At 41.5% G+C, this 13,768-nt stretch overlaps 1 protein-coding gene across 6 annotated transcripts in view; it reads right to left on the reverse strand.

Annotated features, from left to right (window-relative positions):
* dock10 (dedicator of cytokinesis 10) overlaps positions 1–13,768 on the reverse strand; it is a 382,664-nt gene that overhangs the window by 81,941 nt on the left and 286,955 nt on the right. For 5 of the 6 annotated variants that reach the window (XM_068042143.1, XM_068042145.1, XM_068042146.1 and 2 more), the window contains 7 exons: positions 9,572–9,750; positions 9,040–9,156; positions 8,669–8,786; positions 8,259–8,380; positions 7,328–7,445; positions 6,841–6,907; positions 3,958–4,005 (listed from right to left, as the gene is read on the reverse strand). In XM_068042143.1, the coding sequence (XP_067898244.1) occupies positions 3,958–4,005; positions 6,841–6,907; positions 7,328–7,445; positions 8,259–8,380; positions 8,669–8,786; positions 9,040–9,156; positions 9,572–9,750 (769 nt within the window). The remainder of the gene's footprint in view (positions 1–3,957; positions 4,006–6,840; positions 6,908–7,327; positions 7,446–8,258; positions 8,381–8,668; positions 8,787–9,039; positions 9,157–9,571; positions 9,751–13,768) is intronic. The other variant, XM_068042144.1, reaches the window with a different exon arrangement.

The raw sequence follows: 13,768 nt of genomic DNA on the forward strand, positions 1-13,768 counted from the left end.
GGGTTTGCCGTTGTCGTTTCGGGTGCCTTGGTTGATGCTGGGTGGTCCACCTGGTTTCATTCTTTATTGACTTCGTAGCGGTTAGATACAACCGAATGATTGCTAGGCCATTTCAGAGAGCACTTAAGAGTCAACCACATTGCTTTGGGTCTGGAATCACATGTAGGCCAGACCAGATAAGGACAGCAGATTTCCTTCCCTAAAGGACATTACTGAACAAGACGGTCTTTTTTTTAACAACAATGGTTTCATGGCCATCATTAGACTAGCTTTTAATCCCAGATTAATTAATTGAATTCAAATTCCACCTTCTGTTGTGGTGGGATTCAAACAATGTCCCCAGAGCAATACCCTGGGTTACTAGTCCAGTGATAATACCACTACGCTACTGCCTCTCCTTGTAGAATTCTTTGGTGGTTTTGAAAGTTTTTTAAAGTTGCTGAAGTCTACACAGAGTTGTTTACCACATGCTGAAGGAACTTGTCTGGACTTCAAGGATTCTGCAGAAACCACTTGCTCCCAGACATGGGTGCAGTAGTATGCATTACCCTTGGATTACAGCATGAAAGAGAATGGGCAGAGGTGACATAGAGCAGGGCAAGCTGCTGGAGAGGGAGTTGGAGGAGGGGGAGAAGGTCTGTCAGCAGAAAGCCATATCCACCCACAGGGCTCAGGAAGCAATTCTCCTATCTGAACCACAGTGAGAAACAGTGGCTGGAATTTAACCTCCCCCCCAACCCCCCCACCCTCCATCCGGGAGCAGGCTAGGAGGCAGGGAGGGGGCATAACATCATGTGTGAGGTGGGGGGGGTGTGCCATACCCGTCGCCTACCCACCCAGTCTACTATTTTACCAGGAGCGAGGGAGGTGGCAAACGGCCCACCCACCCAGGCAAATTAAGGCCCTTAAACGGCCAATTATTTGCCCGCGGTGGATAGGCACTTCAGCACCTGAGGAGGCCGTCCAGTAATACCTGGCAACCTCCTTGCGGGCTGGGTGAGGGTGGGGGGGCCCCTCCTGATCAGGTACCCTGTGCCTCACAGAGGTCGCACCCAGAAAGCGCAGGCCACTCCCGCTAAAACTACCCCCCGCCCTGATCTCCAACCCACCCCATGCCAGGGCCTAACTGATTGTCCCTGGCGAGCCCAACCTCACTTAGCTGTTCTGAGGCTGGCATCCATCGTGGTTTCTCTCACTGGGTGCAGTCCCAGCAGCGGCCACCACTCCCAGTGGCACTGCTGGGACAGAAGAGCTGCTAACCCATTGATTGGCCGGCAGCTCTTGGAGGTGGGACTTCCTGCCTCAGAGGGGCAGAAGTCCCAACCGAGGTCAAGTAAGGGCTTGGGCCATGAAAAATAGCAGCATGGCTTCCAGACCCAACGGAAGCCGTCTCTTCCTCGACTTTTCAGACAGTGCGCAGGGCCAGCATCTCAACGGTAAATTTTGGCCAGTGTGTCAGAAATCACTGCTTCCCGAGGGATTTCCTCACTGAAATCTGCCAGCTGCTGCCACAACTGCAACTTTAGAGCAGGGCAAGAACAGCATTGCCAGTGACTGTGAATGTGATATTGGCCATGAACTTTTATGCGTCGTGCTCCTTCCAAGCTGGTGAAGGTGATCTTTACAACAGCTCCCAGTTTGCAATCCACTGTTGTCTAAGGGAGGTCACTGTATTACAAGAGAGCTGAACACATTTCATTCTCTCTTGCTGCACAGAAGTAGGAAGAACAAGCACATGACTGCAGGCTTCCACATCATGCAGGGTGCCATTTACTGCACACATGTTGCTTTGTGGCACCACATCAACTCCAAGATGTACTGCAGCCAAGAAGCATTCCATTCCTTCAATATCCACCTAGTGTGTGCCCATATGCAATGTATCATACAGGTTTATGACTCTAGTGCATCTAGTGCACACACACATGGACAGCATGTATATAACGAAAGCTGTGCAGCCACATGAAATATGATAGAGCAGACCAATGGGGTGCTTAAGTAATGCTTCTGTTGCCTGCACCAATCTGGTGGAGCCCTACAGTATTCACCATCAAGATTCATGGTGGTCTGCTACATGCTGCACACCTTCACCATCATGAGGGCACAGCCTTGCCACCATTGATACAATGACCAGCTGAGCAGCAGGAGGAAGAGGAGGAAGCGAGCAGTCAACCAACAGCCCCCTTCTGGCCTAGCTATCCATGATTGGCTCATCTGGCTGCAATACCAGTAAACACAATCCCAATTCCTCATTCACCAATAAACAGTCCCACGTCTAATCTTTCCTCTGTTACTGAAAGCTGACAATGCATGACTTCAGTCTGAGTTTCCACTACACCCAGATGTTGGGTGGCTTCTGTTTGTACTGCAATGGAAGCTGAGACATTGGCCATCAGACAGTTGAGTTCGTAAGTGTTCTCATGGAGTTTGTCAATACTTCTACGTTGGAGAGCATGGGCTCCAAATTCTGCGCGAAACCCTGTGTCAAGTTGGTGGTGGACTCGTCTATGCTCCCTGGCATTGACCATAGGTTTCCTGGAAGGCTTATCAATGCACCAAGTATTTCATTGTGCATCAACTTTCTTCTCTGAGCAGCCCCATCAAAGTCTTCATCTGAGCACCTGCACTACCATTATCCTCTACCCTGGCTGCATGCCCAGTGTCTCATCACTTGCAGATTCCACCACTAAAGTATGTGCAGTGTCAGTGAGTATGAGGTGCAGCTATAAATGTGAGGTATGAGTCAAGATTGACAGAGATTGTTAGTATGTGAGTGATGGGCATGGGTATGGTGCACTGAGCAGTGTGTGAGGCTTGTTGTGCAGTTGGTGGGATATGCCATTTGACAATACATTCACTGACCTTGACCACTTGTGTGAGGTTATTGACATTCTTGTGGCACTGCATCCAGGTCCTTCAGACCCTAGCATTATCTGCCACTGTTATCTGGTCCCACTGCCCTCAAAGTTTTTCCAAAAGGCCTCCTAGCCCCGTGGATAGAAGTCATCTCTCCTCCTCTCCACCTTCCTGCGGCAAAGACTCCAGTGCAGCATCAGAAGATCTTGGAGCCTGCTCGCTGCCATGGTGTGTCCCTCACATCAAAATCACTTTTAGAACAACTTCCAGCACCTGCTCCAGCCACAATGTAGTCCCTTTTAAGAGGTGCAGGCTGGCTTCAAGTAGTGCAGGCTAGCTATAATTGATGCTAATCTTGCACGGTGTGCAGCCACTCAAAAGCACGCTTAGCGCTGATTGCATGCTACTTGCATCAGACGCAACTGATGGAGGTCAATCTGACATCGTAATCCCCATGCACATTTTCACGCCCTGTCTAATTTTCCAGTTCACAAGTTTTTCTCCTCCTAACCCAGAGCTGCTGATGCTCCTTGTAGCATCTGCCTAGCTGAGGTCAGTTAAGGAGCACAGAACAGGAATCAAATGGCTCAGTTATGTGTTGAATCGACTCCTGGCCCTTCTGTCGAGCCAAAAACAATTGATTCAAAAGTAATTGAAATGCTGAAATGGTCCTGCAACACCTCAATTTAAAAATTCTCATCCTTATTTTCAAATCCCCCAATGGCCTCACTCCTCTCTATCAGAATAACCATCTCCATCCCTACAACTCTCAGAGATCTCTGCACTCTTCCAAATCTGCGCTATAACATATATAACAATTTTCATTGTTCCACCTTTGGCACCATGCCTTCCGCCGCCTCGGCCCTAAGCTCTAGAATCCCTTCCTTAAACCTCTCCATTGCTCTACCTCTCTTTCTTCCTTTAAGCCTTAAAACCTATCTTTTTCACCAAGCATTTGGTCACCAGTTCTAATTTCTTTGTGTGATTCAGTGTCAAACTTTGCTAATGCCCCTGTGAAGCACCTTGGAACATGTTAAAGGTGCTGTATAAATGCAAGTTGCTGTTGTTGTCCTGCAAACTCATTAGTATTGTAAAGATCATTACCTTGCCACATGCCTCTTTCCTAGAAATCTGAAATGTTGAATACAAACTCTGAAAGAAAACAAAAAAAGTTTCAAGCAGAAATGGTCACTGTCAGCATTGTTACTGTAAAATAATTGCCTGATGCTTTCACTTTTGTAATTTTTTCTGGAAGCCAAGATTTATGTCAAGAATTTGGGCTGATTAAGAAGAAACAAACAGACATGCATAGACAGTGGGTGGATTTTATGCTCTACCCCACGGTGGGTTTGGAGGCAGGGAGAGCATTTACTTTCGCCCTTGTGCAGCTCGGAATCACTTGTTTAAATTGGATACTAAATTTTTTGAACATCTAGCAGAATTTAAAAATAAAGCCATTCCCACTTCACTGCACACTATGCCCCAGTAAACAAGGGGAAATAGCAAGCTGTAATGATTGCCATTCGGTAAATGGGAATTAGGAGATTTTCTCTCCCTTCTTGTGGAAAAGCTCTAAACCTCTGCTTAACATCACCATATAATGACAGAGGGAAGACCTTAGACTTTTCATGCAGGGCGTTGAGGAGGCAGATCCCAATACCACCTGTCAGTGGCACAGTAAGTTGATCTAATGATGCTGAAACTAGGGTCTTACATTTGAGCAAAGGAAACTATGCAGGTATGAGGGGCAAGTTGGCTATGGTGGATTGGGAAAATACACTTAAAGATTTGATGGCTTGAAGAAGTATTACATGGTCGACAACAAATATACATTCCCCTATGACACAAAAACTCAACAGGAAAGATGAGTCATCCATGGCTAACAAAAAAAATTGACGATTGTATTAGATGAAACGAAGTGGTTTATAAGGCTGCCAGAAAAAGTGGTAAGCCTGAGAATTGGGAGCAATTTAGAATCCAGCAAAGGAGGTCTAAAAAACTGATAAATAAAGGAAAAAGAGAATATAAATGCAAGCTGGAGAGAAACATAAAGGTGGACTGTAAAAGCTTCTTTAAGAACGTGAAAAGGAAAAGATTAGCAAGGACAAATGTGGGTCCATTAAAGGCAGAGACAGCAGAATTTATTATGGAGACTAGGGAAATGGCAGAGGAACTAAACAATTACTTTGTGTCTGTCTTCAAGGAAGAAGACACAGAAAATCTCCCAGAAAAACTAGGGAATCAAGGGACTTGTGAAAATGAGGAAATGAAATAAATTAGTATTAATAAAGAGGTAGTACTCGAACAATTAACTGGATTGAAGGTTGATAAATCCCCCGGACCAGATGAGCTACATCCCAGAATGTTGAAGGAGGTGGCTCATAGAAATAATGGATGCATTGGTGGTATTCTTTCAAAATTCTCTAGATTCTGGAAAGTAGCAAATGTAACCCTGCTATTTACAAAAGGCGGGAGAGAGAAAATGGGGAATTATAGACCTGTTAGTTTGATGTCAGCAGTAGGGAAAATGTTAGAATCTATTACAAAGGATGTGATAACTAGACACTTATAAAATAATATGATTGGGCAGAGTCAACATGGATTTGGGAAAGGGAAATCATATTTGACAAACCTGTTGAGTTTTTTGAGGATGATACAGTAGCATAAAGGAGAACCAGTGGATGTAGTGTATTTGGATTTTCAGAAGGTTTTTGATAAGGTCCCACACAGGAGGTTAGTAAACAAAATTAGAACACATGGGATTGGGGGTAATATACTACAATGGATTGAGAATTGGTTAACAGATAGAAAACAGAAAGTAGGAATAAAAGTGTCATTCTTAGGATGGCAGGCTGTTACTAGTGGGGCACCACAAGGACTAGTGCTAGGGCCACAGCTGTTCATAATCTATATAAATGATTTGGATGCGAGGACCAAATGTAATATTTCAAAATTTGCTGATGACACAAAACTAGGTGGGAACTTAAGTTGTGAAGAGGATACAAGGAGGCTTTGAGGGGGCTTGGAAGGTTAAGTGAATGGGCAAGAACATGGCAGATGGAATATAACGTGAATAAGTGTGAAGTTATCCACTTTGGTAGAAAAAACAAAAAGGCAGAGTTTTTTAAATGGTGAGAGGTTGGGAAGTGTTGATGTCCAAAGGGACCTGAGTGTCCTTGTTCATGAGTCATTAAAAGCTAGCATGCAGGTGCAGCAAGCAATTAGGAAGGCAGATGGTATGTTAGCCTTTATTGCAAGGGGTTTTGAGTACAGAAGTGAAGGAAGTCTTGCTGCAATTGCATAAAGCCTTGGTGAGACCACACCTGGAGTATTGTGTACAGTTTTGGTCTCCTCATCTAAGGAAGGATATACTTGCCATAGACTGAGTGCAGTGGAGGTTCACCAGACTAATCCCTGGGCTAGCAGAATTGTCATATAAGGAGAGACTGAGGAAATGGGCCCATATTCTCTAGAGTTTCGAAGAATGAGAGGCGATCTCATTGGAACTTACAAAAGTTTGACCAGGGTTTATGTAAATAGGATGTTTCCCCTGGCTCGTGAGTCTAGAACCAGGGGATATAGTCTCAGAATAAGGGGTAGGCCATTTAAGACTGAGATGAGGAGGAATTCACTCAGAGGGTGGTAAATCTTTGGAATTCTCTACCACAGAGGGCTGTGGAAGCTTAATCATTGAGCATGTTCAAGACAGAAATCAATTGATATCTGGATACTAATGACATCAAGGGATATGGGGATAGTGCGGGAAAGTGGCGTTGAGGTAGATGATCAGCCATGATGGGCTGAATGGCCTACTCCTATGTTCCTATGCAGTGTGCCATCATGCCATTTCAGATTTGAATACTTTATTGCACGGCTGCAGCGATACACATATTTGAAACAACCTTTGTGTACATCTTTTGAGTGCATTTTTACTCACTTACAATTCCTGAATGAGTTTTTACTTAAGCATGTACGGTTTCCACTTACTCTAAAATATTGAAGAAATCCATTAGTTCTGAATATGGTGCTTTGCACCAGTAGGCTTTAAGAATCTCTGGAAAGAAAGACGCAGATGATTATTATGAAGTTCATCTCATCACCAGGCAATTTAACTGTTGATGTCTTTAATGTTCTAAATGTAATTTGTTTAATTGTTCATTATTTTGGGATTTAACCTTAAAATTATCTGTGAAGCCTTACTCCAGGGGGAGAGGCATTCAGTTTTTATAGATGTTACGCTGTAACATAATCCATAAAAGTATATTTGCAGCCTACGTGTCTCCAGTAAAGTAGGTTACCTTTTTCTCTTTTCATAAAGGAAACATAATCCCATAAATATCAAATATTATTAATGCACTACATTTAAACACAATGACATTAGAACACCAAATAAATTCATCATTGACTATCGGAATAACACAGAGGAGCCAGTTGTCTGAGCCTCTGTCACATGATTCAGGAAATAGAGTCTTACCCTCAGAAACAGTTTTCATAATGTGAAGGAAACATGTAAGCAGGCTTCTCATTTCAGCTTGATCTAATTTGTCAAATCGAATAGCTGATCCAATTAAAGACAATGGTCTTGAATACGCCTGGAGAGTTAAAAGCATCATTACTCAAGTAATGTGTGATTCAGGGTATTTATTTTTCCATTAGAGATTTTCAAGTTGGCCTTTAAGTGAAACACATCTAGCTTTTACAACAAGGGAGCACACTCATTTTTTTTTACCAGAAGCCACAATAATGAGTTGTGATTTGCTTGAGGGCCATCTTTACAAACCTGCCATACATTTATTGAAACATTTCTATTTGTTTTCTAATTAAACACACACATCTTTCCCCTGAATGTAAGCCTCAATTCTAGCTCAGAGCTGTGGAATGAAACCCAGAGACACATGGAGCACCTCATCTGCAAAAGGTGAAGAGTAATTGAGCTGCAAGTGGCCCATAAACTATTAGTATCTTTGTCTTATATGAAGATGGATCTAATGGTAATCAAATATGTTTGCAGACTATACAAACTTTTGTCCTGCTACACCAGAATTACACCAGCAATTGGTCACCCTCTAACACTGAGTTTTAGTCATGAGTGACTTGTGGCACCAGATGGAAAGCAACCAACCCTCCTGTAGATATCTCCTACTGTTTGCCAACAATGTGCACCATTTAAATGGCCATGGAGGAAAAATACATTCCCCAAGCTTGGTTGCCCTTTAGGCCAAAAGAACGACATAAAGTGGCAAGACAGGAAGTAATGATATAAAATGGAGACAAATCCCAACAAGTATTAGAAATGCAATAACATCCACTGCTTTTACACAGCTATGTCTGTAATAAGATAAACAGATAAGCTGATATTGCAGCTACAAATAATGTGAAAACTTCAATTGCCTTTAAAATGATACCTTCTCTGAGGAATCGGGTTTTTCACTCATTTTCTCACATGTACCAGAAGTAGAATCCAGACTGCCAAGTGAACCTTTGGAGTCTGCGTGGGACACCGTTGAAATAGCTACAGATGAAAATACTAAAAATAGTACCATTAATGACACTTACATGTGATAAATTAAAAAATACTGAATAAGAGTTTGCATTTTAGATTTAATTACAATTGCTTAATAATTATATATTTTTTAAATTAACTATATTCTACTAATTACTTCTCATTTCTGTCAATTAATCTAATTTTCAACATCACCAATAACAGATAAAGGACAAATAAAACCAATGCAACAAAATGTAAGTTGGATATAATTGTGAATTAATTTATGAGGGGAAAAATACTTGCAACAATTTAAAAGGATTTACAACATACCTGCTATTGAATTCAAAACATCTTTTGAGACTGAGCTTTCCAATGAATTAGTATTCCGTGTTGGTGTGGTTGATTGTTGCTGGTGGATCACAGAATCACTCAAGTCATCCCTGGAACCCTGAAATTTAGAGAACATTAAAAAAAAGCTCCACTTTTAATTAACATCACTAATGTAAGTGATTTATATTTATAATTACAGGTTTCTGGAATACATCAATTACCAAATCAATGATTTGGTATATAATTCTAGAAATGTTGCTAACGCAGACAGAACCAGCACAACACATCTGTTTTTTATAATGTTAGTACAAGTCATCAACATGCTAGCTATCATTATTCCAGTGATAGTCATTCCTTGGTGTGACACTAACCGGATTAGAGGAACTGAGATTGAATGGGAACATATCCTTCATGAAGATCCGTGGAAGGTTGTCAAGAAGTATTCCATATAATGGCAGGTACAAAATAGCTAGCAGTTCCTGTTGACTCTACAAAGAAAGTATAATCGTTAACCAAGCTGATCTATTTAAATGAAATGATAAGTCTAAGTTTCTGTTGTTTTATGTAACATTTAGATCTTGCTCTCTTAAGATATTTTACTTTTAATCTTTTCCACACCCCCTTATTTTTCTCCCTTCTTTCAGTTCTGTAGAATTGCCCACAGTTCTTCAGAGAGATGGCAAGGCAATCAGACTCTGCCAGTGCAACTATTTAACTGGGTGCTCAGAGGTGCAAGAATAGACCCAGGACGCTTCATCCTCCAACCCTTCCTTCCTTTCTGCAGTGAAGCACAAAATCTCAACCCCCCCACAACTGAAACTGAAAAGTCATAGCTTTTTAAAGCATCACTAAGCAAGGGGGGGTCTGCACTCTCAATGCACCATAAATAGATTAATTATTTACCTTTCCTTCATATCTGTCATCAAAGGAATGTTTGGCCATCAGATTTTTAAGAACAGCAATAGCCAGATGTCGAATATCTTGGTCTTCCTGAAGTGCAAATCCAACTTCACGGAGCAATAACCCAACAAGATAATGGCTACGACAAAATTCATTTGTCAAGGTGTATTCTGGCTGTGTTCCTAAATCAGAGATAATGATACATCTTTCAACATTTACATGTATATAAAGCTCCATTAACATAGATAAAATGTCCCAAAATTCTTCACAGAACGGAGAAGAAAAACAAAATTGATGCTGAACCAAATAAGGAGATAGTAGAAGAACTAACCAAATGTTTGCTAAAAAGGGGTTTTGAAGGAGGGTCTTAAAGAAGGAGAGAAAGTTGAAAAGGGAGCAAGGTTTAGGGAGGAAATTCCAGAGCATGTGCCAAGACAGGTGAAGGTACAACCATGAATGGAGAGATGTCGAGGGGGTATACAGAAGCTGAAGTCAGAGGAACAGAGAGTTTAGGGGGTGGGGTTGCAGAGATAGGGAAGGGTGAGGTTGTAAAGGGATTGAAACTTGAAGATGAGAATTTGATATTCACTGAGGAAAAGTAGAGGCTGGTGATATAATGGATGAGGAAGCAGGTAGACATCACAATGGAGAGGACATGGGTTCGGAATCTCAGCTTTGGATCAAACAGGGCATCGAGATTCCCAACAGTCTGGTTCAGCCCAAAACATTGTCTGGAAAGGAAGATGTGAACTAGCGGCGAGGGAGTGATTTTGTGGCAAGGGCCAAATACAATGGCTTCCTGCTTCCCAAATTTTAACTGGAAAAAATGGTAACTCTTCCAATACTGAATGTTGGAAAAGCAATGACTATAAAGACTAGCATAACCAACTACTTCTGAAATAATTTCACTTTCATAAAGAAAACTGATGACTAATTTAAGGGGATTTTTTAGGTTACGAATGTGAACTCACAGAACAAATGTTATATTTATTTAAATGTTGATTCCCAGTTGTTTCAAAAACACTAGGGGAAGAACTTCCTAGGTGGCTCTGTGCAGCATCTACATTAATTCAAGGGGGTTCTCCTGGCCTGTCATAACTGTTCCTCTGGCATTTCCAACAATCTTCTACCTCAGTAATGACAGAAGATTGGAAGAAACACTAAGAAAATTCTACGCTATATGATTTAACTTAAGTTCAAATGACAAGAGTGTGTTGTTTGTAATTGCCTCTGAAACATCATGGAAAGTGTAAATATATCCTAGTATATGCAGCTTCAAGTATAACTTCCCACTTTTAACCACTACATTGCCTAGCATTGATTTGAACATTGTTTCAGAAGCAAAAGTTCAGTTGGCGTCACCTGATCACCCACCATAACTTTGTTAGAAACCTCAAAGAAACAGCATTGCAGAGTTGGATTAAGAATTCTTGAGACTCTAGGTACCAGAAAGATTTACAGCCCCTTTGAGTTTTATCAGGAGTCTCATATTTGACTGGGGTCCCTATGATTGAGCCACAAAGACCCATGCACTAATATTCCTCTTTGTTCACACCATTCCTCCAGGATTTCTACTGATTTGCCAAATTATGGCAAGAAACCAGGGAAACCCCAAACTTAGAAATTCTACTCCTTGGTACTCTGCCTCAGGATATTATTCTCTCTATGTTGTACAAATGAATCATTTTGTTTTGACAAAAGAATGGAAAAGGAGTGCAAAAGAAATATGGTTAATTGTGGCTGCAATGCAATTGATTCAAATCTAATTCTACATCTGGTCCAGGAAGAGGATTAATAAACATTTTGATTGAGTTTTATGCACTATTGCACATATTGGTAGCCATGTGCATTTAGTGAGAAAAAGATTAGTGAAGACAAATGTGGGTCCCTTCCAGTCAGAAACGGGGGAATTTATAATGGGGAACAAAGAAATGGCAGACCAATTAAATACATACTTTGGTTCTGTCTTCACAAAGCAGGACACAAATTACCTCCCAGAAATGTTGGGAACATAGAGTCTAGTGAGAAGGAGGAACTGTATGAAATCAGTATTAGTAGGGAAATGGTGTTAGGGAAATTGATGGGATTGAAGGCTGATAAATCCCAAGGGCCTGATAATCTACATCCAAGAGTACTTAAGGAACTGGCCCTAGAAATAGTAGATGCATCGCTGGTCATTTTTCAATATTCTTTAGACTCTGGAACAGTTCCAATGGATTGGAGGGTAGCGAATGGAACCCCACTATTTAAAAAAGGAGGCAGAGAGAAAACAGGGAATTATAGACCTGTTAGCCTGACATCAGTAGTGGGGAAAACGCTAGAGTCCATTATAAAAGATGCAATAGCAAAGCATTTGGAAAACAATGACAGGATTAGACAAAGTCAACATGGATTTACGAAAGGGAAATCATGCTTGACAAATCTACTGGAATTTTTTGAGGATGTAACTAGTAGAATAGATAAGGGAGAACCAGTGGGTGCGGTGTATTTGGACTTTCAGAAGGCTTTCAATAAGGTTCCACATAAGAGATTAATGTGCAAAATTAAAGCACATGTGATTGGGGGTAAGGTACTGAAATGGATAGCGAATTGGCTGGCAGACAGGAAACAAAGAGTAGGAATAAACGGGTCTTTTTCTGAGTGGCAGGCAGTGACTAGTAGGGTACCGCAGGGATCAGTGCTAGGACCCCAGCTATTCACAATATATATTCATGATATAGATGAGGGAACTAAATGTAATATATCCAAGTTTGCAGATGACACAAAGCTGGGTGTGAGTGTGAGCTGTGAGGAGGATGCAGAGAAGCTCCAGTGTGATTTGGACAGGTTGAGTGAATGGGCAAATATATGGCAGATGCAGTATAACGTGGCTAAATGTGAGGTTATCCACTTTGGTGGCAAAAACAGAAAGGCAGATTATTATCTGAATGGTGATAGATTGGGAAAGGGGGAGGTGCAGCAAGATCTGGATGTCCTTGTGCACCAGTTGCTGAAAGTAAGCATGCAGGTGCAGCAGGCAGAAAAGGCGGCAAATGGTATGTTGGTCTTCATAGCGAGAGGATTCGAGTACAGGAGCAAGGATATTTTGCTGCAATTATACAAGCCCTTGTGAGACCACATCTGAAGTATTGTGTGCAGTTTTGGTCTCCTTATCTGAGGAAGGACGTTCTTGCTATGGAGGGAGTGCAGCGAAGGTTCACCAGACTGATTCCTGTGATGGCAGGACTGACGTATGCAGAGAGATTGGGTTGATTAGACTTGTATTCGCTGGAGTTTAGAAGAATGAGAGTGAATCTCATAGAAACCTACAAAATTCTAGCAGGACTGGACAGACTAGATGCAGGAAGGATGTTCCCGATGGAGGGGGAGTCCAGGACCAGGGGTCACAATCTAAGGATAAGGGGTAAGCCATTTAGGACTGAGATGAGGAGAGATTTCTTCACCCAGAGAGTGGTGAACCTGTGCTACTACGGAAAGCAGTTGAGGCCAAATCGTTAAATATATTCAAGAAAGAGTTAGATATAGTTCTTAGGGCTAAAGGGAGCAAGGGATATGGGGAGAAAGCGGGAACAGGGTACTGAGTTTGCATGATCAGCCATGATCATATTGAATGGCGGAGCAGGCTCAAAGGGCCGAATGGCCTACTCCTGCTCCTATTTTTCTATGTTTCTATTTGCTATTAAACTATTACTACTATTAAATGCTTGTCAACTTCTGCACTGCTAGTTATAATGGGGCCATATTTAGTTTAGAAATGTTACAAAGTTAAGACTATGCTTATCTATCCATGGCAATGACCTCATCAGTGCCTTGAGAAGGTTTGACTTCCTCTGATTAACATGAAATGGGAATCACAGAGGAGAAAACAAAAAATGGCAAGCTGCATAAATTGTTTATCTATCAATACTGTTTCCTTGACTGTTAGGAATGACTGTTGGATACAAATGTATGTATGCAAACTCATCTGAAGAATTACAAATACATGATTGCATCTAAAATCCCCATATACAAACCTAGCAATTGATATTTTCTGCTGAAAGGTAAGCAATATTGGTGCTGGAAATATAGCACTATTCCATTCTTGCTGTTGATTATGATTATCAAACACTGTAAGGTTAGCCATAGCATTCACTAGATACATAATAATGCTCCCTTAACTCAGCACTAAGTATATCTTAAGCACCAACTTTAACAATGTGA

Source organism: Heterodontus francisci, chromosome 11 (genome assembly GCF_036365525.1).
Source record: "Heterodontus francisci isolate sHetFra1 chromosome 11, sHetFra1.hap1, whole genome shotgun sequence".
NCBI lineage: Eukaryota > Metazoa > Chordata > Chondrichthyes > Heterodontiformes > Heterodontidae > Heterodontus > Heterodontus francisci.